This window comes from Maylandia zebra, linkage group LG13, assembly GCF_041146795.1.
Source record: "Maylandia zebra isolate NMK-2024a linkage group LG13, Mzebra_GT3a, whole genome shotgun sequence".
In the NCBI taxonomy this organism is placed as follows: domain Eukaryota; kingdom Metazoa; phylum Chordata; class Actinopteri; order Cichliformes; family Cichlidae; genus Maylandia; species Maylandia zebra.
In genome coordinates, this window is record NC_135179.1 from 25,304,201 (window position 1) to 25,331,243 (window position 27,043).

Here is a 27,043-nt window from a genome sequence, read left to right on the forward strand (position 1 = left end):
GCTGAGGTATTACTCCGCTGTCGCTTTCGCTGTCTTAAATTTTGAGGTTTATGTTCGTTTGTGACACACGGAAAGAGAAATACTGTAACATTATCTGAGAGAAACTTCGACTTGTGTGCGAGCAAATCGACACTCGAGCTATTTTCGGTTCACATGGCGGACTAGGTGACGTGGCGCAGCAATATGGAGGTCGCTCTTCGCGCTTTCCTTTTTGAGAAAGTGCTCAGAGTTTTGGAAATAGAGGAGGAGGGTGAAGCAAACTGAGCCGGGGTTGAAGGGTCTTGGGGGCAGCATCACTTTCGAAAGTTTGTCTCGGTAATTTCCTGGAGTCTCTGAACCATCATTTGGTCGGGTTTGTTTACATATCGTGGCCCGGACGTGTATGCGTTTTATCAGTCATTTACGAGGCAACCGAATCCAGCTGTCTTGGCTGGTGTTTAAAAAACTCGCTCCAGTAAATATATAATGTTACCGAGCCAGGTTGGATCGGCACCACCTGGAAACGGCTCGGGTTCAGGCAGGGGTACCACAGGACACGGCTCGGGGTTGGTCGGCAGCGGGATTCGTCCCGTTCTTGTCAGATCAGGGCAAGCTCTACCCGGGGTCAGCGAGAGTACCGGTGCTGCAGGGCGACAGGGGGACAGAGATACCATTGGGATGCTGGGAGCTAATGGTCCAGGGGGTCCGAGAGGTGCGAGGCCGGGGAACGGGACCGGTGTAAACCCTCTTCAGACTTCCGTTCAAAGCAGCATGGTGGGCTTAAGTCCAGGAGTAATGTTGCCTCACGGAACCCGCTTCGATCCGGACCGGGAGAGTGCGCCTCTGTGCAGCGGCTCAGATAACGACTCGGACTCCGGAGATGATGACGAACCCGTGGGTTCACTTGGGGACAGTAGGAGAGGGGTGAAGCGGGAGAGAGGGGAGATGGAGGCTGCGGTGTCGGGGCAGGAGGTAGGAGTATCTCCCGGAGGTTACAGCATGGTGCCCGGAGGGGTCGCCGGGGCAAAGCCGGGCAAGAAGACACGTGGACGCGTAAAGATAAAGATGGAATTTATTGACAACAAGCTGAGACGGTACACCACTTTCAGTAAGAGGAAGACGGGCATAATGAAGAAGGTGAGTCAGGTGATGCGTCTGGATCTCATCCAGCTGCGCCAGCGTTTGATTTGAGTCTCTTTTAGCTGTTGATTGGCCTGGAAGTACAGCAGTGTCACACTGTAGGGTGCTTTGCAGTCATTCATGGAAGTGCACTTGTTAATAACCTTTTAAAAAAATCACAACACCCTGGGACAGTGTGCATCTGTTATTACAATAACCACAAGAAAGACTTTGGGTTGGGGTTTTTCTTTTTTTTTCATGTGAGCCTACATGCTGCTGACCTGATGTCAGTCTTGTGTCAGTGTATTTCTTATGAAAGACAAAGCCATTGTGGTCCAGAAGTGACTCAGTGGATGTGAGGAAGTCAGAACATTCATGACAGCCACTGGGCTTTAAATAGAATAGAGCAAATGACAGGTCTATTTATGACACCCCCAATCCCAACTGTCACACACAGAAACGTATAAACTGATTCATGCATGCATACCCGCACACACCTTCACAGACATCCTTGCAACTATTAGATGTAGTTCTCATCACAAGTCACAGCCTGTTCACTCCGTCACTGCTTACAGGCGGCAGCCATGTGGCAGTAAGCAGCAGTCGGCCTGTATGTGCCAACAGCTAACTAAACCCCAGGGAAACAGACCAAAGAACGGCCAAAGAACACTGAGACAGAAGCGAGAAGCCTGGGTTGTGTGGTGGTGGTGGGGTGCTGTCTGTCTGTGCATGCATTATGGTGCTGTACATTACACAGACGTCTAAGTCTCACTGATGACTTGTCCTGGTTTCCAGTTTTGTCAGTTGACTCTTGCTCATAAGCAGGCGACATTAAAGATGACAAACCTTGCTTCTCAGTCATAACTGCTCTCATTACTGTCTCCTTAAAGCAACATTTCTGAGGAAATTCACAGCTCACCCACATGATTTGATGCCACAATAAAACACCACCGTTTGGTATAGAGTCACGGAGAGTGGATTACTTGAGCTGGGGTCAGCTGTTGACCACAAGCCCAGCAGTTATTGTGATGTGGACTCGACCACTTTTCATCATGACTTTAAATAAACACTTGTAAGAGGTGCTTTATTGGAGTCCAGGAGTTTTTTTTACCCCCTCTTTCCTTTAACTTGTCCCTGTGTTTCTTCGGCTGCACCATGCGCTCTGCTGTGTTTCTCTCTTTTTATGTATCCCAGACTGTTGTCGTGGAAACTGAGGTGTCTTTATGTAGGCTCTTGGCAACATGAACACTATTTGACACAGTGTGGGGATGGTTTTCTTTTCTTTTTTTCTTTTTCTTTTTTTTTTGAAAAGGTTGCCCACACTATGCCAGCCATCACAGAAAATGACAGGTGGGTGGAGTGGGAAGATTCATAGATTGGTCTAGGATGAGCCCACTTTCATTTTGAAGGATGCAGTTAGTGTAGCACAGGCCTGTTTGTTCTCTTCTTATGTGTGCCTCAGCTTGCAGCCTTGTAAACACACACTGTTAAATAATTACGTCAGTTTGAGGTTCAGGGTTACTCAATTAGTACTAATATGTGGCATATATGATTTGACTTTCTATAGTGGGGAAAGCAGCACAAGTGGTATGAAGAACATTATGTGTGACTCAGCTCAGGTGCAGTGCTGTGGAATGGCCTCGGCTAAATTGAGTGCGTCCATATATTCATTATGCTATTACTTACACCTAAAGTTTTTCCTGCTTTGATGAGTTTAATGAAAGAATGATTTGTCATTTAATTGAAATATTACATTTTTTAAAAAAATGCTTTTGTGCCTATGAGTAATGACTTCATGAATTTCTTCACAAATAAAATTGTAACCATTAGAGAAATCATAACTTGTCAGCGTCACACACATTATTTGCTCCAAACCATCGTCTTCTAGACAGAATTCCTGCAAGACTGCTCAAGGAAGGATAAACCTATATTTATTTATCAGCTATGTACCACAGGCCGTCAGGTAGTTAAACCGTTACTTAGAAAGCCACCACTTGACTCGGCGTCCTTAGCAAATTGCAAGCCAATCTCCAAACTTCCTTTTATCTGCAGAGAAGTGGTTTATTTAAAAAGTTTCAGTCAGGTTTCAGAGCTCATCACAGTACAGAAACCACTTTAGTGAAGGTTACAAATGATCTTCTCATGGCCTCTGACAGTGGACTCATCTCTGTGCTTGTCCTGCAGGACCTCAGTACAGAGTTTGATGCTGTTGATCATAACATTTTATTACAGCGATTAGAGCACGCTGTAGGTATTAAAGGTACTGCGCTGCAGTGGTTTGAATAATTTCTATCTAATAGACTCCAGTTTGTTCATGTAAATGGAGAGTCCTCTTCACATAGTAAGTTTAATTATGGAGTTCCACAGGGGTCCGTGCTAGGACCAATTCTGTTTACGTTATACACGCTTCCCTTAGGCACTATCATTAGAAGGTGTAGCATACATTTTCACTGCTATGCAGATGACACCCAGCTTTATCTACCCATAAAGCCAGATAACACACACCAATTAGTTAAACTGCAGAAATCTTTTAAAGACTCTAATTTTTTATGCTTCTAAATTCAGATAAAACTGAGGTTATTGTACTCTGCCCCAATAAAATCTTAGTAACACAGTTTCTACCCAGATGCTTTCTCTGGATGGCATTACCGCCCCTCAAAAGCCTTCAGTTGATCCAAAATGCTGCAGTGAGAGTACTGATGGGAACTAGAAAGAGAGCATATTTCTCCTATATTGGTTTCTCTTCATTGGGTCCCTGTTAAATCCAGAATTGAATTCAAATCTTTCTCCTCACATACTTTTTTTTTTTTTTCTTTCTCCTCACATACAAGCTCTTGAATAATCAGGCCCCATCTTATCTCGGTGACCTTATAGTACCGTATCACCCCATTGGAGCACTTTCCTCTCAGACTGCAGGTTTACTTGTGGTTCTTAGATTTTTAATAGTAGACTGGGAGGCAGAGCCTTCAGCTTTCAGCCCCCTCTTCTGTGTAACCAGCTTCCAGTTTGGATTCAGGAGACAGACACTGTCTCTAGTTTTAAGATTAGGCTTTAAACTTTGATACCTTTTTGATAAAGCATATAGTTAGGGTTGGATCAGGTGACCCTGAATCCTCCCTTAGTAGTTACACTGTGATAGTTCTAGGCTGCTGGGGGATTTCCAGCACCTTTTTCACTCACTATGTCTTTAAATACCTCTCTGCATTTAATTATTTGTTATTAATCTCCGGCTCTCTTCTACAGCATGTGTTTTTCCCGTCTTCATTCACTCACCCACAGCTGGTTGTGGCAGATGGCCGCCCCTCCCTCAGCCTGGTTTTACTGGAGGTTTCTTCCTGTTAAAAGGGAGTTTTTCCTTCCCACTGTCGCCAAAGCGCTTGCTCATAGGGGATTCATATGATTTTTGGGACTTTTTGTTTTCTGTTATTAATGGGTCTCTACCTTAAAATACTGTTGTTGCAATTTGGTGCTATATAAATAAAATTGAGTAAAGAATACATTTTTCTGCTTCTTTTTCTTATAACTTTGGTGATTTTATGAGACTTTTAAGGCACAGTGTTAGGTTTCAGGAACTTTCTATTAGTATTTTATTTATTTCTTGACATAGAAGGTGAAGGACTGCAAACTACTGTGTATCTGGCAGTTATTCATTTTTCCTCAGGAATACATTGACATACGATTGCATTTAGTCTCAGCTGAATGGCTGATATTCATCTGCTGTGTTAAATATTTTAGTGTTTTGGGTTTTTTTTTAATGGTAGCGTGAAATACAAAAAAGGAGAGGCATTGGCTTTGGCCAAATTGGAACTTCAGTATGGGTCAGTCCTAGATTTTTCAGCTACATGATGAATAATTTAGTCTACTAAAGTTTAGAGGATTAAAGGATGGCTGCCAATTTCACAGAGCCCTGCTTCTTATCTTCAAGTAGCATATTTGGTCTGAAAATAAAATAAAACATTTAGTAACACAATCATCAAATCCTTCTGAGAATATCTCTGAAAAGTTAGAACAAATATTATTTTCAGCACTTGAGATAGCTGCTGTACATAAACTGACTGCCCACTGTATTAGGTACACTTATTCAATTACTCTTAAAACCCAGATGTCTAATCGGCCAATCACATGGCAGCAGTTCAATACATTTAAGTACGTTAGCCATGATCAAGACGACCTGCTGTTCAAATGGAGCTCAGGAATATACAAGAAAGGAGATTTAACTGATTGAAGCCTGGTTGTTGACAGGTTGGTCTGAGTATTTTAGAAACTGTTGATCTGCTGGGATTTCTTCACAACCATCAAAAATTTATAGCGAATGCTCCAAAGAAGAGAGATGGGGAGCAGTTCACGGGGTGAAAATGCCTTGTTTATGTCACAGGTCAGAAGAGAATGACCAGACTGCTTCGAGCTGATAGGAAGGTAACAGTAACTCAAACAACCACGGGTTACAACCAAGATATGGAGGAAAGCATCTCTGAATGCATCACATGTCAGACCTTGAAGTAGATAGGCCGCAGATGCAGAAGACCCCACTGGTGCCACCTTATCTGCTAAGAACATGAAACCGAGCCTAAAATCAGACAAATTTCGCTTGATCTGATGAGTCTTGAGTTCTTCTGCAACATGCAAATAGTATGATCGGAATATGGTGCAAACAACATAGTGTGGGCGATCAAGTACCAACTGTTAAACAGCATAGCCTACTTGACCATGTCCATCTCCTTATAACTGCTGTGTAACCATCTTCTCTAGGCTGCTTCCAGCAGGATGATGCATCATGTCACAAAGCTCAGATCATCTTACTGATTTCTTGAACACGATAAGTTCACTGTACTCAAACGGTCTCCACAGTCACCAGATCTCAGTCCAGTAGAGCACTTTGGGATGTGGGGGAATGGGAGATTAACATCATGGGACAGTTCCACAAAGATGGTTCTGAAGGCAGAAGGGTTCAACCAAGTATTTGCAAGTTGTACCTGACTAGTGTATGTAAGTTAAGCCAGCGTCCCCAACCGTGAGTCTTTTGGTACCGGGCCGCGGGAGTTGAGGCTTGGGTGTGAAATATATGGTTTTCAGGGGTTTTGTCGGTTTATAGCTTAATTTTTCTCTTTAGCGTTTTTATCGTTAACTCGGTTTCCCTGGGTCTTTCCCCTTGTGTTATGAATAAATCTTCTGTTTTTTGGTACCGGTACTGGTTTTATTTTGTTGTATTTGTCCGCGACACCTTAAAGGCCGGTCCGTGAAAATATTGTCGGACATAAACCGGTCCGTGGCGCAAAAAAGGTTGGGGGCCGCTGAGTTAAGCGATTGATCCTTACTGTGCCCATCTTTGTAAAATTGCTGAATGCGCCTTTGCATGAGAAGGGAAGACCAACCAAGACTTTCAAGGGATTTAAACCCACAGCTGACTTCTCTTAAGACTAAGTTTGGGACTTGCATTAATTAAGAAGACAAACCCTGAAAACCCTTTTTTGGGTGGGAGTGGGTTAAAACTACATTTACTTTCAGTTGTTTGTGGATGGGTCTTTTCTTTTCTTTTTTTTTCTCAGTTATTTGATAAATAGACCTGGCTGGCATATTTTGTGGCATAAGAACCAATTACAGTCAGAGGAACACCACCGCCACCAGCAGCACCACCACACACACGCCCTGCAGTCATAAATATTTATGTGAAAATCAGCAGAGCAAGGAAACTTATTAAAGCACTATGTAGCTTGTGTTGCCACATAGCACTCTCAACTTGATAAATTATTCCTTTTCTGTCATGGATGTTGGCCAAACATCGAGCTCTGTTGTTAGGGACCCCTCCTCTGCAGGCAGCACTAAGTCGGAGTCGAATCGTTCAGGTTAAATAAGTGCAGCGTGCCGGCGAGCCGCTGCAGTTGCAGCTAGTCATCATTAGCCTTTATGTTCTCTGTCGTCATGTTACTGCACACTAAAGCCGATTATGTGGTCAGATAGTGAAGACAGGACAGATACGGTCCATAATGAGCACACTATGGTGGAGTAGACTCGGACAGCGACATGGGTTTTATAACTGCTCAATAAAACGCTTTAATTTGAATGTGATTCATGTCCTCCCCCTCCCCCTTTTTGCTGCGTCTGACAGTGTGTTCCGCTCCACCTTGCAACGGCACATCTGTCAGCTCGGCTCTGGGTACGCTGTGCTTGCCAAGGCGATGGTAACGGCACTGTGCCTTTGCAGCACCAGGAGCATCCTCCAGATAACTGATGACTCATGTAGATAAAGGCTTTCTCAGGAGTTCACACCGAGTGCAGCATCAGGGTGCACTCGGTCGTGTGTGTGCGTTGGATGGAGCTGAATCTCGGTGTGCTTCTCCCTTCGCTCTGGGGAGCTTTAATGCGAGTGTCTGCAAGCTGTGCGATGAATGACGAGCCGGCGGAGTGCGACGGAGACCTCGTGTTTTGCAGGCAGCCACCTCTGAGTGTTTAAAATATTCCTCCTGTCAAGACTCAGTTACTACTATTCCCCCTGTCTATCAAGCTTGCACTTTCCTGCAATCAGTCTCTCGACTATATCACACTCTCTATTCTGGGAAGCCTTATCTTGTGTTATTTTAGTTTCATTTGTGCTATACGTCAGAGTCCACCAAAGAAGTATTTATAGATTCTAGTGTTCTCTTGGCTGTTTTCCCACAGATTCATTCCCTCCTCCATTTTTAGGGTTAATTTGCACATGATGTGAAGGTAATCCAAGCCCTAATTTGGCGAACTAGCTCTTTTTTTCTTTTTTTTTTTGATGTTTGGATTTCTAGCTCGACTCTTGGCCCGTTCTCTCGGTCGGTTAATCACATCTTCTTCTCACTTTCTCAGGCCTATGAACTCTCCACCCTGACGGGAACCCAGGTTCTGCTACTTGTGGCCAGCGAAACGGGTCACGTGTACACTTTTGCTACTCGCAAACTCCAGCCCATGATCACCAGTGAAACGGGCAAAGCCTTGATCCAGACATGCCTCAACTCGCCAGACTCTCCGCCGCGCTCCGACCCGTCCACAGATCAGCGCATGAGCGCCACCGGGTTTGAGGAGACTGACCTCACCTACCAGGTGTCGGAGTCGGAGAGCATGGGCGACACAAAGGTGAGTATCATAAAGTGAAAGCGGTTGCAGGCCGGTCCTCCAGCTGGCCAAGACAAAAAATACAAACATTTAATAAATAATAAGACTCGCTGCCTCGTTTCAAAAGAGCAAAGGTCAACTATTAATAATTTGCGCTCACTCCTGTATCTGTCTCCACAGCTCATCTCTCCTGCGTTCAGGTACTAAAGTCATTGTGACTCACTGTCTGTTCTCTAATAGAGACATGGATTTCAGTGCAAATTAAAGAAAAACCCCAAAACCCCTCATAAAGCACAGTAGAGTCGCTAATGGATATAATGGGAAATCTCTCCAGAAAAGGCCAGCGTACAAGGAGAACAAATAAATCAAACCCACAAGCAGCTGTGGAAAATAATCTTTGTCCTATTGTAAACACACTTTTGAACTTTTGCCCGTTAACATGTGAGGCTTCTGGTTTGGGCTCGCGGTTTGGTTCTGGGCACCAAATCGTTTTTTCAGTGAAACCAAGAAGTCTTCAGTAGTCCTTCAAAGCATTCGTGCAGAAGGGAAAGCCGGATAAGACGTGCAGAATTTATCCCCGCTCCACCAAAAAGAGAGCCGTCTTCACTTTTACCTTTTTGACCCCTCATCCAGGAAAACCTCGTAACACTCGTGAAGATAAATCACTGCAGGCCTGGGCTGTGTTTGGACGAGAAACACGCGGTCTGCTATATGGAGGCTTTTGCTGTTTACGTTTGATTTTTGGGACAGAGACGTCTGATATTCACTTTGAGTTGTTTAACAGAATGTGTGAGTCTTAAAATATTTGGATGTTGCGCATTTTCACAATTTGCGTCATTATAGAAATGATAAATAATAATACAACAGGTAACCTTTCACTTAATTTCTCCCAATTATTATTTTAAGTTTGAATGAAAAAGTTTGGTTTCTGTGTCGTTGAACTTTAAAACATCTAAGGGTTTGAAGCGTTAGCGTTGAATTGATCGGTGGCTGTTGTCAGCTTTGTGCAATCACGTGCTGGATTCCCTCGACTGTTTACCCAGCTTAAGTATTCCCCTTTGAAGACGCACACTTCCATACTGTTTGCCCGCATGCTGTTTTCACAAGGCGCTAACTAACACATGCCATACATCGTCAGGGATGGGAGATCAACCTTTGCATGTTAAGCCACTCTCATGCCCGCTCTGCTCATTGATAAAAATTAGTTCTGCCTCTGTTGCCATATATGGTATGGTTTCCCTGCCTGCACTCTTGGCTGAGGCCCCTCACATTCCTTATAAGCTGCAGCTGTCTTTGGAGTCCTGTGATTCACCCCCCCAACACACACACACACACACACACACACACACCCTCCTCCACCACCAGCACCACCACCTCCTCTCATTTTAGTGATATGGAGGGCAGGGAGTGGGGGGGTAGGGGGTGGGTTCTGGAAGTAGATATGAGCGGGTGTATTGGAAACATTTTTCGTCCCATTTCATGTGACAGCTATTTGGGTGACTGGCTGTGATACTGTGACCTCTGAGCGTCCACTCCCACCCACCACCCCCAACTGCAGTTTTGAGTGTGGGAGGCTAGCGTGAGACCTCGTGAACCCCTGTGTACAGTGGGACGCAGCAGAAATCGTCAGCGGGCGAGATTTCGTCAGGCGGTTAGGACAGGACAAGCAGGTGGATCGGATCCCTCGAATGCGAGGGATCGTTTTATGTGTGTGCTTGCAGCGTGAACTTCTGCCGAGTCTGGACGCTGTTCATCAGGAATAGTATGTCATGAATACACTCCACTGTAGTCTAAACAATCCGGGTTTTGCAAAGACTGGTGGGGGAGCGGATAACCTTTTGAAGAAGCAAAAAGGAAAAGCTTAGATGATTGAAGTAGATGTAATTTGGTGCCTTTAGCATCGCTCATAAAATCAAATGACAAAATAAACTGATAGGGCTTAACAGAAACAGTGTAATAGCTAGTTCACTGATTGTCTTTCAATACCACTCTCGAGGCAAGCACACAGCGGCTTAGTTTAGATTAGCGAAAAGCCTGGAAAACAAAGGAAATGGCTAGCGTAGCTCTGTCTGTACTGGAGAAAAGGAAGATTTTATGCCTGAAATTATTCCTTGGATCGGAAAAGCTCAAGTCTCCCTAGTTTTGGAGCAAGTATCGTCTTTTAGAGTACAAGCCTTTATTTCTGATTTATTTGTATGTGTGAACTCTTTCATGGCATGCATTTTTGATTTCTCTTTGCTGATTGGGACCTGATGAATGTAAAAACAAAGAATTACCAGATTTTTTTGTTGATTTCTTTTTTACCTGATTTTTGTTTGAGAAAAATGAAATCCACATATGAGGACATTCGCTTTAAATTTTGAAAAACAGTGGCAGTATAACGTCCGTGTAAGTGGATATCAGGCCCTTGTAGAACAAAGCTTTGTATTTTGGGTTAGACAACCCAAAATGTGATGTCCACATATGTGGACGCCAGGTCCTAGGAAGTTAAAGGAGAAATGATTTGGTCTGCAGTACATTTGAGTGGCATGGTAGTGGAGCATTTAACACTGTTGGGTCACAAGCAGGTAAGCAGGTTCTCAGTTTGAACCCCAGCTTTGGAGTCTGCATGTTCTTCCTGTATCTGTGTTCACTTCATCCCAGAGTCCAAAGACATGCATACTGGGTGTAATTGGTGGCTCTAAATTGGCCGTGGATGTGAGGCAGATAAAGTAGTGGGAGATACACAGAATAAAGATTAAGCGTGACTTGTAGTTTAAAACACTTTGAGTGGTCAGCTGGAAAAGTTCAATTCAATTGTCTTTATTTATATAACACCAAATCGCAACAGCAGACATCTCAATGCGCTTTACATTGTAAGGTAAAGGCCTTACAACGACACAGAGAAAACACCAACGATCAAAGATGCTGCACTTTGGGAGGGTGAGAAGGAAGAACTAGCTTTTAACAGGAAGAAACCTCCAGCAGAACCAGGCTCAGGGAGGTCCATCCATCAATTGCTATATAGATGTAAGCATGTTGCACATTTCACAAAGTAAAACCAGTTCTGGTAACGTTGCGATGCTGGGTAAAATATAAAGACTGTGGTAGTGGGATCTTATCCATTTGATTTCCTATGCAAGAAAGCAAATGAGTCTATTCACCAAGCTGTGCACTGATAGATTGTTATTAAGCTATAACCTGAAAAAGCCACACGTCACTGTTAAACATAAAACATCACGAGTAAATTGGCATGATGGGGGAGGGGAGTTCTTCATTTCAAATAGTTGTTTATGAAATGATGGACAGCTCCTTTCTGCCTCGCAGCGCAGTGTCTTCTTTCCATCTGACTGGACCGATCCATCACTAGCTGGGCTGTCATGTGTCTTTGCCTCTGATTTCTTCTTTGTGGTAAAACGCAGCAGCTGCTGTGGAAATGTTCTCACATTTTTCCCCTAGATATTGGTCGAAATTAGTCGGCACAGACTTCTTTCCTGAAGCGTTGCTTTGGCTCTACGTTCAGCAGTCTTCCAGTGCAGGATCAGTTCATTCCCCCTAAGAGTGCTTTTATTCGAGCCGAAAGGAGTCCTGAGACGATAAGACATTAAGATTAGTGTGTGACTCACTGTGGAAAATCCTCGCTTTTTTGTTGTTATTGCTCTGTCAGCACACATAAAAGCAGCAGTAACTTCAAGACGGTCCTCTCAGGACTTTTGAAAGGAATTGTGGGAGAGTGATGTGTGACGTAGAGTCTGAGTGAGGCATGTTAAGAGGAAAAGGTGGAATACATGAGAAATGAAACCACATTAGAGGGCAGATTTGTTGCTTTTTGCGCATTTCTTGCATTTTTTTTGGAGATAGTTTATGAGTAATACTACGTCCCTACAGTGCAGATGTTTGTTTCTTATGCTTTTTGGGTTATTTTTGGAAGGGGATAGCAAATCCCACAACTTATGCTTACTTAGATGATCTATCTTGGCATCGAATTCTCAGTATCAGAGTCGGCTCTGGTTTTCCCCCTCCTCCCACCCGCACTGTTTCCTTCTCCTTTTCTCCCGTACTTCATCCCTCACTCCCCCCTCCCTCCTCTTTGGTTCTGGTTGCTGGCGTCACTGCTGTTGTGCTCCTCGTGAAGTTTATTTGTTGCTGCGCTCATTATCACAGTTCACTTTTCCACGCAACACTGACCAGAAAACGTCCAGAGTGAGCTCACTTGTCCTGACTGAGCGGCGGCATGTTTGTTTTCCCCGGCAGCCCCGAGTTCTGGAGAAGAACAGATCTGACAGCTTATATCGCACATCTGTAAACATGTATGAAGCACGTCGATCGCGCTGGAGGTGGTGGAAAGCAACGTTGCGACAAAAGCCATGTCATCCACCCCCCGCCTCGCAATCCCGTCCTCCACCTCCCCCTTAAGTTTGCAGCAAGCAACTGGACAGGTCAGCCGCCATTGGCTGCACCTCCTCCACTTGGGCTGCCTTGCCTTTTTTAGCAGTCCCAAATGGAGCTGCAAATTCCATGTTGCTGGCAGGGTGACAGACTGGGAGATGGGAGCCAGCAAATGGGAGATTAGACGAGGGCCAGCCACCATTAAACTGCACAATGGGCTCTCCAACCAACACTGGACTAGCCTGCCAGTTGTCACCTTCAATTTGGAATGATTAATCCCACATGAATAGAGAATCATTTGTGTCCTTCCCTTTTTAATTACTCTCTCATTTCCTCCGCCTTTAAAACGGCTCCTTGTTTGGTGCCTGCGAATGTTGGGAAGCTTTTATTTTAATTTTTTTCCTCATGTACACAAACCTTGAGGATGCAGAAAATTTAAGAGAAATGAAAGAGCTATAAGAACATATTCTCGATGTGCGAATGTTGGTTTTTTTTTTCTCATATTTTGTGTGATCTGTTTTTTTTCTTGTTTTTTTTTTTTAAATCTCATATGTTCACCGTGCATAGAGGAGAGCCAGGATGTGTAATACTTGAGATCCCCCCATCGCTGGGGAAAAAGATGTTCCTGTCTTGTAAAATAGATTGCATAGCAAACTAAGGGCTGCGCAGTCTGACTCCCAAAGATTCATTTCTTACTGGATACGACTCAGCCCTCCACTGCACAACTATAAATTTTGCCTTCATGTGCTGCGTTGGGGTACCTCATTATACTAAGCTGGATGTTTTACAAGGTCGTGCTTTGGTTAGGTTTAGTTTAGTTTTTAGTGTTCTGAGCCATAGTGAGGCTGATTTGAAAACCACAAATAAAAGGGTCGACTGTAGTCAACTTTTATTTAGATCAGCAGTTTACATCCAGGTTGGTGTGGCTGCTGCTACTGATGGATGTTAGTGGTTTGAGGCTGCGGCTGGCCACCTCCTAAATACACCAAGGTTCGTCCCCGACTCCTCCAGTCTGCATGTCAAAGAGTCCTTGTGGGGTGTGTTGGGAAAGATAGTTTAGCATAGAGCAAAGTGTATGGATGTGCTTGTTAATGAATGAGCAGTTTGAGACCTCTATTAGTGCCCTTTGTATTAAAATTTACCCATAGTTATGCTGAGACTTAAAACATAAAGCCTTAAACACTTACCATTTGAAGTAATATTCATTGTAAATGTAAACATTAATTAGCTATCAGTCACCGTTTTGGGCAAGTCACAGTTTTTTTTCCTTGTGGTATTTCTTCCAAAACTAACAGATCATACCTTGATGTAACTTTCTCTCCCTATGAAAGTCACAGTCGGGATTGACCACCAGTGAGAATTTGGTTGGATAAGAACAAATAGTTGAAGGTACAGTCTTGGTACCTTTTTATTTTCACCGTTACCCTTTGAACTCATGCAGATGTTGCAGTCATGACTGTGAGTGTTTTCTCAACTCGCATACAGTGATTGTAATGATTTAAGATTTCGGTAATTGTGTATATGTGGTAGGATGTAAGTGGGCAGGAAAAAGTACCTGCTGAGATTTCCATCCACTCAGTAATCTGAACCAAGGCGGCCGCTTAATATCGTCTGCAGTCAACACAATATAAAAGTATAACAATAACTTACTGACTAGTTAATTCAGAGCCAATATTAAGTGTTATCTGCTAAACAGACTGTTGGTGTGTTATGGTAAAAAGGGGTGGAGTTCATGCTTATTAATATGCTGTATCATTTTGTAACCGTGTACTGAGATAGGAGGAGATGAACGAGGCTTAAGCAGGAAATGACAGAGCTGAAGCGTTGGCTACATCACAAGAATGATCCTCTGCTCTCGCTTCTGTTCTGAAAGAATGCATTACACCACCTCGGCCTATGTTTACTATGCACCGCCGTGACTGAAATGAAAGCCAGCACCGTTTATAGACAGGCCAGTTGAACAGGAGACACACGGAGATGGTCAAACAAACCAGTAGGTCAGAGCAAACTTGGCTATGTAGGTCACAGAGATAGTGGGGGTACGGCTGGACTGTTTGACTAGCACAAAGGCTAATTGCTCTATTTGACCCTCTGAATGCCAAACCCCTGCTCCCTATTGGATCTCAGGAGGGACAGGAAGCAGAAGACACACGTTTAAAAAAAACGGAGCAGTTCTTCAGAGCGGCATATCTGTCTGCTTCAGAGTCGTGTTTTGCGACCTGAACGGTGAGAGCTGCTTGGTGTCAGATGGCAGCCGTCTTTACACGTGGCCTCCTGCTGCCTCTGCGGGCCGGAAAGGGTTAATTCTCCCTCAGAGGTGCTCAGGTTTCCCGCCAGCTGTCTGTGCCCTCAGCTGTTTGTACTCTGCCCCTGTCCTGTCCCCTGTCTCAAACCTCACACACAGGTCTGACTCTGCTCAGTCTACCCCCCCCCCCACACACACACACACACACACTTTCTACTGCTACTGTAGCTAAAACCCTACAGTTACACTTCAAGCTCTGTTGGCTTTCATGAAATACTTTATATCTCCATTTTTACTTGTGGTCTCATTGCTTTTTTCCCTCTGTGCCATCAGTGATACCTGTGGCCCGTGCACCAGTGCAGACCCGGTTACCCCCCTTTGTCTAGTTTAGTTTAGTTTCATTGTTAAGCCTCCTGGGAGAAGGACGGTGCAGTGACAGCTGTGCCTCACTCTGTCAGCAATCACTCGCTGATGAATGACAGTTATAGTATAGCAAATGGGCGACGGGCTGTTGTTGTGTGAATTTATTTCGTTTTCCTTTTTGGTTGAAAGGGCAGAACAGCGCTGCGAGGCCCTCCCCCCTCCAACTTTCCAGCTGCTGTTTAACTAAAGAGGTAAAGGACCTTGAACTGTCACAGCCCCTCAGCAGAGCCTGGAGTTGAGTGGACCAGCTAACTAAGAGCAGTGCAAAGTTTTGCACTTGTAGATTCTTGTAAGCGGAGCAGCTTTTCTCAGACTTGTCTGTCTGTAACCCCACAGTTAAAGAGAGTGAAGTCTGGAAGACTCTGCGTTAACTGCGACACTTAGAGGAGTTTATAGGCTTTAAAAAAAAAAGCCTTTGTTTAATGATTAGTTGGAGCCATGCTAAAAGACTGTTGTAAATATTACTATTTGATTAGACTGCAGTGTGGCGTAAGACAGCAAGCTTGTCCTTACAGTAGCTCCATTTATGTGTTTGCATGGCTAGTGTGTGGTTGGAAGGGCTTATCAGTAGCATGCTGGTTTCTCCACCTCTCACCCACGTTATCAGTTACATATAAAAGCCAATAGGACTGAGAGAAGAAGGCTTCGCCTACTTCTATATGATTTTCCTCTTATCAATAGCAGGTGCACACTTACTTTTTTTTGGAATTTCAACCCTATAAGATGCAGTACGCTTGCTTCACTTGCTTCCTCATAGTAAGCCGGTGTGATGTTGCAGGCAGATGTGTTTTCCAGACATTATACATTTATTATTCACTCACTCTGCATCTTTGAAGGATCCAGCCACGTAACCGACCACCTAAATATGCTCTAACGTGAGGTGGAATTTTTCTTTTTTTTTTTTTTCCAGCTTGTAACATCAAATATTTTAATCGTTTATCACCAGGAAGTTGGCTGGCCTCAAACTGCTGACAGTATAAATGACATTGGGGGGGTAGGGGGCAAGTTCCAGAGTTCATAGGCAGCTGACAAATAGTGCAGCAAGTTAATGGTAATTGTATTATATCCATGTAATATTTCATTGTGTATGCAGCTGAAAAAAGCAGACGGGGTGATATATGATGACTGCTTCTAACCAGACTAAAGGGAGCTGATATGTTGGCCACATCAGGGTTAGCTTTTGAAATTAAAAATCCTTTTTTATTTTTATTTTTAAATCCTCTGTGGAAATGTTAAGAGTCCGAGGATCCCTGTTGGATGTGGATGCAGCTCTCTTTGATTGAATCCAATCACCTGGACTCAAGCCCTCAAAGAACACTGAACCCACATAGACGTGCCAACTATTAAATGCCTTCTAATGTGTAGGCTTACTCCCATTGTGCTATTAGAGATCATTAGTATCATGTGAATAAGAGCTTGTGCGAGTGTGTAGAAACGGGCACGGTGGGTTTCGATGTACTTTATAGTCTCGGCCTAACGCCTACTCTGCTCTTATCATGCAGCCCACTCGCCAACACATCCTGCTCGGCGGTTCAATGGATGTTCGCATTAGCTCTTTGGTGCGATGCTACATCTCACATCCTTTCATCTCAAGTTTGCCTCATCTGCCTTATTTCTGTGCCTTTTTCAAAAAGGTATTATTTTATTTTTGCAAAGCCGCCGTGTTACGCGGTCAGTTAGTTGTCATAGAAACTCAACAAAATTATAAAGCGGCGGCAGATCGGGTAGGGCTGGATGTTAATTGCAGGAGAAACGGCTGCAGATGATAAATGGCTGATGCCGAGTAGTCAGGTGTTGCACAAAAGAGGATGCACAGTCATGTTCCTCGCTCTCACTGTTATGATTTTAATAGGTTTTTGTTTTTTTTCCTCTCTCGGGGGTTATGGAGTTGCATTTTAATGGGGTTTCAAATGTTTTTCCAATTAGTCTGAAGTTGCCATCCATAATAAAATCCCTGCGTTCGGAGCTGACTTGAGAATCCATCTCGCTGCTCTTTGCAAGGCTCGGTGTCGTCGTGCAGAGAAATGCTTCCCTGTGCTGCTCACTGTTTTACATATGGATGCAATTAAAAGAGTCCCAGGCTGTTTCTTTAGCTTGTTTATGCCATTTGCCCTGTGATTGTTAAAACCTGCTTTGGTTTATGTCAGCCATCCATTGGTCCCTGAAATGCTCCGAGAATTAAAGGCTTCTCCCTTCAACCGTCCTCGTGTTCAGCTGCCCGTGGAGGAAAAGCCCCATTAATTGTGTTGTTTTAGGTGTGCAGTTGTTGGCGTTTCTGGAGCTGGAAATGCTAGCCTCAAAAACACCACCTTGAACAGTTACTCATTTAAGCTGAAGTTTTTAATTCGAGGCTTTATTAAGTCCTAAATTTCCAGTTCGGAACATGTTTTCAGAATTTTGACACGAGCCGAGGAACGCCGAACTAAACCCTTTGGTTTCTTCCCACAGGACGCCCTGAAGCCGACGTTCACAGTAGCGACCCTGCCAGGCTCGGCCAGCAGCGCCCAGTCCACAGTACCCACCACCTCCACCACCATGCAGGTGAGCAGCGGATCTTCGTTTCCCATCACCAACTACCTGGCCCCCGTCTCGGCCAACAGCAACATCAGTGCCAACGGGACCGTCCTCAAGACTGCCAGCGCCTCCACGGGGGTCATGCAGCTGCCCGGCGGCTTCACGTTCATGCCCGGTACGTTGGAGAGCAAACACCCACCCGGGCTTCTCGTCCTCATCATCCACAGCTCAGTTTTTATACTCCTAATGATTTGTTTGTTTTGACCTCATCCTTTGGAAGAGACACTCCTGCTGGCCTTCATGTTTTGTTAATGTCATCGTGCTGTCTAGCTTATTAGCTGATTAGAATGAAAATGGCACTGCGGCGTGACCTCAGCCGTCATCTCAGAGTGCTCGTGCCCCCCCTTCTCTCTCTCTCTGGGCTGTTTACATCACACAACAGCTCTTCATAGCCAACACTCGGGTTTTTACAAAGCCCCCAGTATTCAGGGGAGCCACGTCTGTTGGCGAGTGGCCCTGCCTTTGATTGTCACTTGGGGACAGGAATAATTAGGTGAGAGGGACACAATAGACCTGGCAGCGAGGGCTGATGAACAAGGGCCATAATTAGTCATGAATATTCAATGAAGGATCGGTGGCTTGCGCTGACATTATATATGAGGATGTGAGGCGGACTTTGTGGAGACAGAGTGGTCTCGACCGAGACGTGACCCTTCATTTAGGGCAGACGCTTTAAAACCCAAGGGAAGTCGGTGAGGACTTTAGGGCTGCAGGCTTCGATCTGAGGTCCCCTCCAGAGTGTCTAAATGATTTCTCCCTTAATTGTTCATTACGCTTCCCCTTTTCAGATACGGGTCTATAGGGGCACTTCCAAGAGGATCACAGTTGCCCGTCAAGGCATTAGAAATATAAAAAATTCAATAAAAGATATTTAAAATGATTCCTTCTGTATAGGATGCTTTGGAATATTTATTTGCTCTGTTCACAGTTCTGAGGATTGTTAGACAGTGGGGGCAGTCTTTGCCATGTTGTCTTCTGTCACAGTAGTGTCGCTACAGCTGTGAAGCCAAACATGCCCAGCGCTCGTCAGAGTTGTATTATCTTAGCACTGACAGTAATGTCACTCACTAGATTTTGCTGTCTGTGCTCCGCCACAGCGTCTGACGGCGCAGACACACGATGGCCTAATGGGGACTATTTGTTATCTTGACTGACGTGTGAAGGACAGCCAGGCAGTGCCTCTGTCCTCCCGCCTTTTTAAAAAAATGTGGGTTTTTTTCTTCTTTCACCATCTTACTCTGCAACCTTTACGCTCTCTCTCTCTCTTTCTCTCTCCCTCTCTCTCGCTCTCTCCCCCCCACACCGCACCCTCTGTTGCTTTCTCTCTCGCTCGCTCACTCGCGCCCTCTCTCCTCCTCACCACCTGTCTGGCACATAGCAGCAGCGCCAGGTGGAACAACACACCCTCCCACACTAAAGCCTCCTCAGCTGACAGCTTGAAGGGGCCTGCCCCCACCCTACTCCAGCAACTGTCTGTGGAGCATATGACCAAACGTGAGGGTGTAGCTCCAGAGTCACGTTCTAGAAATGAAATGGCTGGCATTAGTTCACTTGGATGGAGGAAGATGAGAACAAGTTGTGCAGCAGGTGGATGATTTGGGATTTACAAAAGGACAATTTCACCTAGTTAGTGTTTACGTCACATGACCTATCACACGCCTGCAGATTCAGGTTTTACAGCTTTTTGAACACACACCTTTGAGTGCTGAAAGTAAACGCCACACCACTAGGTGACCTCTGATTTGTCGTTTACTCACGTGGCTATCTATGAAATTTCAACTTCTGCGTTATTTTCAGTCGGTGACCTTTTATAAAAGCGTCACTTGCTAACCCAAAGCACACTGTGGAATTTTGACCTTGTAGGAATGTGTAGAAGTTGATAGTTTTGTGCACTTATGTGCACGCTGGTGGCACAATTCACACCATGCCATCGGTGTCAGGCTATCACGCCAACATAAGAGCATCAAGCATTGTCCAAGGAAATAACTACATTTAAAAAATCCAGTTTAAAAGACTCACAAAACACGCTTTGCAAATGAGACTCACTCACAGAAAATCATTCATTCTGTTTGTTTGGTTGCCGTCACGTTATCAGGCCGGTGTTCTAAACGTTAAAAAAACATATTGATTAAAGCCCTGGTAAATGTTAAAAAAAGAGAAAGTGTGTTTCCAGCCTAAAGTGCTGCCAAAATGTCGAGCAACTGAAGGTATTAAACGACTAACAGTGACAGTGAACTCCATGCGAAATGAACGTATTAGCTCTTTCTCAAACTGCATTATCCTTTCATATTTAGACTTAACCTTAGAGTGTGTGTGTGTGTGTGTGTGTGTCTGTGCGTGTGTGTGTGTGCGTGCGTGCATTTGTGTGCACACCCCTGCAGCAGGCACTCCTCTCCCTCCTGGTACCCCCACCATTCCTCTGAGTCAGTTGCAACAGCACTCCTTGGCCCTCCAGGGGCAGCATGGTCAGGCCCTGGCCGTCACCCCACAGCCACAGCAGGGACAGCAGGCTGTCTTCCGCTTCCCTGCTGCTGTCTCCCTCACAGGTGACATGCTCTGCATGCTGCCACGACTGTGCGTGTCCTGTGCTAATCATGTCTTCATAAACCTTCTGCTGCTAGCACTGCTAACGCTCCCTTTTCTGCTCTATAATCATGCACCTAATGCTGCTTGCATGACTTCTACCTCGTCTACCATTCGCTGTCCTCACTGCTGCACCCCTCATCCCTAACACACTACTGCAGCCCTTCTGGGCCTGGGCGAGGTGTTTGATGACTTACCGTAGTGGCTTTTTGCCCGCTGTGTCTCTCCAGGCCCAGGGGTACCCCAGCAGCTCCAAGCTATCCAGGTCCATCCCAACACCCAGCCCACCTCCAACAGTGACAGCAGCCCTGAGATCTCCCACACCTCTACAAACTCCACTGGTAGGCCAACCACACAGACACTCGTGTGTCTTTCAGGCAGATTTACGTGTTCCAAACAGGGTTTGTAGATTTTCTTAGTGAACCAAAGTTTAACAAAAACTGCACACTGGTCCCACAACATTAAAACTACAGTGTACATAATTATTCCCATCATGATGGCGAGTGGAAATGGGATCCCTTTGTGAGTTTTTGATTGTTAATTTTTAGTAAGAAAATCCTTTTAGGTCATATGTTGTGTTCTTACTGTGTGCACTGTTTGTTTTTGCTCTCCTCTTGTTTGGATGAGTTGATTCCCAGAGGACGGAGTAATATTGCCACTCTACATTGCATGAGTAGGAGTTAGCAGTTGAATTTGGATAGATATGAAGTGCCATCTGCTGGCCAGTGTGCATAAACACCACTTAACCCATTGAATGACGCTTCCCTCCCTTTCTGGCTCTTCTTGCAGCCACAGTAAGTCTCCCAGCAACCATTGTCACTTCATCAGTGCCAACGTCTGTGGCAGGTCACATGATGTACCCCAGCCCGCACACAGTGATGTACGCCTCCACGCCCACGCTGGCAGACGGCGGGTTGGCTGTGCTCAACGCCTTCTCCCAGGGGACCTCGGCAATGCAGGTGTCCCACGCACAAGCCCAAGACACAGGTGAGGCTCCGAGCACACACAGCTTCCTGAGTGGCTCATGTGGATTGCATTGTAATTAATTGTGATGTCCACGGGTCATTTTTGTCCTCTAAAGAAATCTTTTGCTATCAAAAATGTGTTTTTTATTCATCAAATGGTCTGAAAATAACAGAAGTTATTCATTACTATACTATGAATGATTGGAATAAGTTTCAAGTAATTTGATTTATTTATGTGGTTTTTATTGAATTTTATAACATTGGTGGTCCTCGTAGGACAAAAATGACCCCAAAGTACAAAGTGTTGCAAAGAGCCGTATTTTCACACCATACTGTTTTCAAACATCTTTGATCTTGGATCACTGATGTGTGGGGTCAAGCACTGGTCATAACAACCACAACAGGCAGCACAATGAGGAGGCAGGTGCTCTATATTCAATGAAATTTTATTTATACAGCGCCAAATCACAACAACAGCCGCATCAAAGTGTTTCGTATTGTAAGGTAGACTCTACAATAATACATACACAGAAAGTATCCTCAAAAGCCTCCATTGCACTGGAGATTTGCATACTTTGATGAGCATACTTTTTTTTTACCATGTTGTGCAAAGCAATGACCAGTAGGACAAAGCACATATTGTCCTCTAGTATAATGAGGAGGGAGAATCAATGTTCAGGAAGATCCAGGGTTAGAAGATATAGAAAATATTGTCAATATTTAGAGCACATGCTACCCTTTCTCTGAAAAAGCACATCAGCCACCTGCAGAAGTGGAAGAAGGCTATGAAGTGAAGAAAAGTGATAAAGAATCTGAACTATGTTCAAGTAGGTTCTCAGGCATCCAGGACATGGTAGTCTGAGGAGCTTGGAGAGAAAGTGACTGGGCTTCTTGAAGTTTCTTGAATTTTCAGAATGTGAAACTGAAATAGAAGATGTGTCAGAGGACTACACATCATCCATTTCAATTATGATGAAGACAAAGAATCAAGCAGGAAAGAGGAATCAGCTGAGACAGAGGAATATTTGCAGTAACGTGAGGAAACACTGACCTGGTCTTCTAACCTTCCCAGTGACAGACGATGCATGACTCTCTCATGTGCCTCAGAGAAAGATGATCTACCACAGTCCAAGCACATGTGCCAGGTCCCATACTCCTTCAGTGGCTTTTCTACTCGAGTACTGAAAGCATTATACACAGTGTATTCTGCTTGTATTCTGCTTTTTAACGTTCACATGCCAATGGATGCATCAGAGACCAAGTTGGGGTTCAGTAACTTGCCCAAGGACACCTTGGTAAGAACTCCAGACTAGAGCACACAGAGATTGAACCAACAACCATCCAATTAGCAGATGACCTGCTCTACAGCCAACTCGATGACGAACAAGGAGGGACAACAAGAGAGGAAGAAAAATGGACCGAATGCAGCTGTAGGCATATGTGGGTGTGTTGATTCTTACTGCCGTGCATTCAGTAGAGTCGCTACGGCCAGTTTATGACATCCTGAGTCTGGTAGAGAAGTTTTCATGCTGACACAAGATTAATCACAGAAGCACAAAAAGGACATAATTTCTTGATAAAGACACAATAGATGATCGTCGTTCATGACACAAACGTGCTCCCATTTGAGGTGTATGGTGTGTGTTGGTGTTGACTTGACTTGAAACACAAGTGGGTGTTCCTCCTGCTGTGATGTAAGATCCTGGTACTGATGTGACTGTATGAGCACCAAGTCCCCTTCAGAGGACTCTGTCCCCTCCAACAGAACATCCAAGTAAACCAGGGAACTTTGAGACAAAAACATGGGCAGCATGTGATGCAGGTCCAGCTGTACATGGAACATGCTCGTGTGCGATGGCAAACCGTCTGTCCTGCAGTCAGGACACGAGTTGTCCCTAACATTGCAGGTTTCCAAAAGAAAACAATCACCTGTAACAGCTTGTTTACTGTATATGCCCCTTGGCCTGCAACTGCAGAAAGAATGCTGTCCATGATGGGACCAGTGCAGAGGAATAAACCTGAGCTTCCTCCTGCACTTGGGTCAAATATGGACACGCCTTTGTCCTCATGAAAGTTTGCCTTCACTCAGACTCATGCCCTCCTACCATGCCAAAATATAGAAAACTGTCAGGCAATGAGTTGGAATAAAGTTGAATAAAACCTTGAAACACAGAGATGGATGATATTTTATACTTGTTGCTTCAAAGCAAACGGGGTCATTTTTGAGCCCTGAGGACCACAGGTGTGATTATGTGCTGCCATTTAAAATTTATAAATGGTTCAAAAAAAGAATTCTCACTAAAGTTCAACATACAGCACTCTGTATGTTGAACTTTAGTGAGAATTCTTTTTTTAATTTTTTTCTTTTTTAATTTTTTTTAAATATTTAATTTAATTAAATATTTAATTTTCTTGTTTTATTTTCGCTAAAAAACAGGGTTTATTTTTTGTAAACAAGGTCTGGTGGCCCTAAAATGTAAAATGTTGAGTAAATTTTGTGTTAATGTGTTGGTCTTAAGTAAAACTAAGGTGTTACACTGAATTGATTGACAATTTATACTTTAAAAAAACAGTCAAATGAAGTGGGGACATTTTTGACCCCTGAGGACCACCAGTGTGATTATTTGCTGCCATTAAAAATTTATAAATGCTTGAAAAAAAAACTTTCTCACTAAAGTTCAACATACAGCACTCTCTAGTTATTCAGATAGTCAAAATTATCTAAACAATTAAATATTTTATTTTCTCAATTTGTTTTGACCCCTGATGAACTGCATTGTATGCAAATCGGGAGGACATCACAAGGGTTAAAAAAGTGTAATCAATAAATTCTAATCAATGTATCTTTTCCTTTTTTTTTTTTCTTTCTTTCTTCACATAGGTGGTGTCCCTCAGGTGTTCCTCACAGCACCTCCAGGCACGGTGCAGATCCCTGTCTCAGCAGTGCAGCTACACCCAGTACGGCAAGATCTGCATTTTACAAGTGAAACTCTCAAATTCCCTACGCAACCAGCATGCCATGTGACTGCACTAATGCATCCTAACAGAGCACTGGCACTCAAGAGGCCACAGGCTCTATCGAGCCTGTGGCTCTTGTTTTTTTGAATGAAAGCTGGCATAGTGTCTTACTTGTTTTCTACACATGCTATAGACTCAAAACCACCTTGTCAGTGCATGGAAACCAAAACTTGAATATTTAGGAGTTTATTGATGTCATTTTATATCAAATTAATCTGTATTTTATACTATATGCAGATGGGAAAATCCCCTCACTGAACTGGAATAGGAGAAATAGTCCTTTAATTGGATCTAACGTCTCCTAATAGATAAGACCGCAGCCTACACACATAACAGAGAAAACATCAGCATCTGTTGCAGCATCTGTTGCAGCATCACTCATCACTCATCACATCACTGTGATAAATGGCATGCACTTTAGCAGGATCTCCATCTGCACTGCGCGCTGTGTGATGTGATGACGTGCGATGGCTGTCTGATGTAGTGTCTCCTGACATCGCTCTGTTGCCTTCCAGATGGTGATTGGCCAGCAGTCGAGCGGCAGCAGCAGTAACCTGACGGAGCTCCAGGTGGTGAACAGCACAGAACTCAAAGAGTGACTGACAGACGGCTGGAGCTGTTTAACACGGCAGACCCAGGGACACACACACACACACACACACACTGACTGACATCTCTATTTATTGATGCCTTCCTTTGTGGGTTCACATCATACTTCTGAATGTGACTTTATAATACATACACACACACATATACACACACACACACACACACACACACACACACACACAAAATCAAGGGCCTATGTGTGGCAGGCCCTTACACAGTATGTTTTGGAATATATATATATATATATATGATGCATAGGAGATATAGCGCTAAATCCATCATCGGAACCTATTTTCTATGCCGTTTGATGGTGTTATTTTTGCGCGTGTGTGTGTGGTTTTTTTCTTTATTTTGACATTATGTAATTACATGTGTGTGTGTACACACACACACACACACACACACACACACACACACACACACACAGCAAAGTGCCACAGCTTCACACCAGCCAAAGAGACATTTGTTTGTCTGAATGTTCCAGTGTGAGCAGTTTGTGCACAAGCATGTGTCAGTGTGTGCGCACATATCTGAGGTTTGTAAATGGGCGGGGAGATGCTTATCGACTTAAAAAATAAAATCGATTTGGAAATGTACATATTTTTTTTTTTTTTTAATTGATGATTTGTATTTTTATCCTGGTTAATTTTGTGCAGCGGCATGTAGTTGTTTTGTTTTTTGTTTTGTTTTTTTAACGTAGTGGTTTTTGTATGTACATGAAATTGATTTGGATAAAGAAAAAGAATTATTTACATGTCAGTGTAAATTAATTTAATGTACCATCATTTGCTGGTATATACTGTCACGCTGTTGGGAGTTTTCACTACAAGATGGAGAAAGAAACCTGGATGTTTTTTGGACGTTTTTTTTTCCTTTTGTGATATTTGCAGGACTGTCCTTCAGACTCCGGGTAGCTGGGTCACAAAGTACATCATCATTTTCATTTACTCTCCACATCCTTTTTTTGAGCGAGGGTGGGGCTGGGAAATTTTCCATTTGGTATTACATCAGTTTCACATGTGAGGTTTCCAAATGAAGCCGAACCTGGCACTTCCAGTGCAGAAGTTATTTAAACTATGACAATCCAGTGGAAACAAGTTTCCTTTGTCACAAATCTGTATTTTTTTTAATTATTTTTACATTTTGTGTTCACGCCTAGAGACATAAAGGAATATTTAAGTGACATTAGATGGAGATTGTTCACTTATTTTTGTAATGCCACCATATTTGAAAGACTGACTCGTCAAAGCAGAGTGCCGATTAGCATCTGTTAACTGTAATGATGCTAATAAAGCCGCATCAAGGCACCGGGCACCAAAGTCTGGTTTTAACAAGAGCAGGTAATCGCACTGTACAGACGTTGCATTGCTCTTCAGCACACAATCACAGCACTGTTGCTCAAGTGATGACTAGAATTATTTTTCTAAGAATGAGGATCTCTTAATTTGGCAAAGTGACTTCAGGTGCTTTATGTTATACTCCCTTCAGCTAGAAGTGTAAGACCCTGTTTGACTGCAATCTCAGTATGTACCTCAACAATCATTAAGAATGAGTCATTAGACTGAGAGCCTTCTTTCTGCACCATAGTGCCTCTCCTCTTCCATGGCTGATTTAAAAAAAAAAAAAAGTGAATGCACAGCAAAAAGGGAGCTTTACTTATTTCCAACCACCTCACATGACTTTGGACCTGTCATACAATCCATTGCTGTGCCCCGAGAGTGAGATTATTCACTCATTTCTGCAGAATTAGTCGGACGACTGAGCATGGCAGGCTTGAAGCCAAAGAGAATTTGACAGAGGCTAAAGTTCCCATGCCCACTTCTGTTCAGCTATTCGCTGGCAAGCGAGGTCATTTTCACACCCGATGGTTTCTCTGCTCTATTCATGTCGTCCTACAGGGCTGTTTGCATAGGAAAATTACATGTTGCGGGCATTCAGTTCTCACATTGGAAATCTTACTTTGAAAGGGGATTACTGAATAGAATTTGTGGTTTGAAAGAAAATGGTTATTTTGTGTGTTTTTGTTTCACTGTACAGAACTTTTGTAATAAAACAAGATGAAACACAACGAACTGTTCAAAGA

The 27,043-nt window shown here is 43.8% G+C and overlaps 1 protein-coding gene across 3 annotated transcripts; it reads left to right on the top strand.

Moving 5' to 3' along the window:
• On the top strand, positions 1-27,028 carry srfb (serum response factor b). Of its 3 annotated transcripts, none has more exons than XM_014409987.4 (8): positions 1-1,116; positions 7,930-8,196; positions 17,660-17,900; positions 20,167-20,331; positions 20,599-20,709; positions 21,158-21,355; positions 24,215-24,316; positions 24,867-27,028. In XM_014409987.4, exons 1-8 carry the CDS (start codon positions 466-468, stop codon positions 24,902-24,904), a joined length of 1,773 nt encoding a protein of 590 aa, XP_014265473.2. In that variant the 5' UTR covers positions 1-465; the 3' UTR covers positions 24,905-27,028. The 3 variants fall into 3 exon arrangements, with proteins under 3 accessions (XP_014265473.2, XP_014265472.2, XP_014265475.2); XM_014409986.4 differs by having other exon boundaries at positions 2-1,116; positions 24,215-24,291; XM_014409989.4 differs by lacking the exon at positions 20,167-20,331 and having other exon boundaries at positions 5-1,116; positions 24,215-24,291.
• Positions 27,029-27,043: the final 15 nt, after the last annotated feature.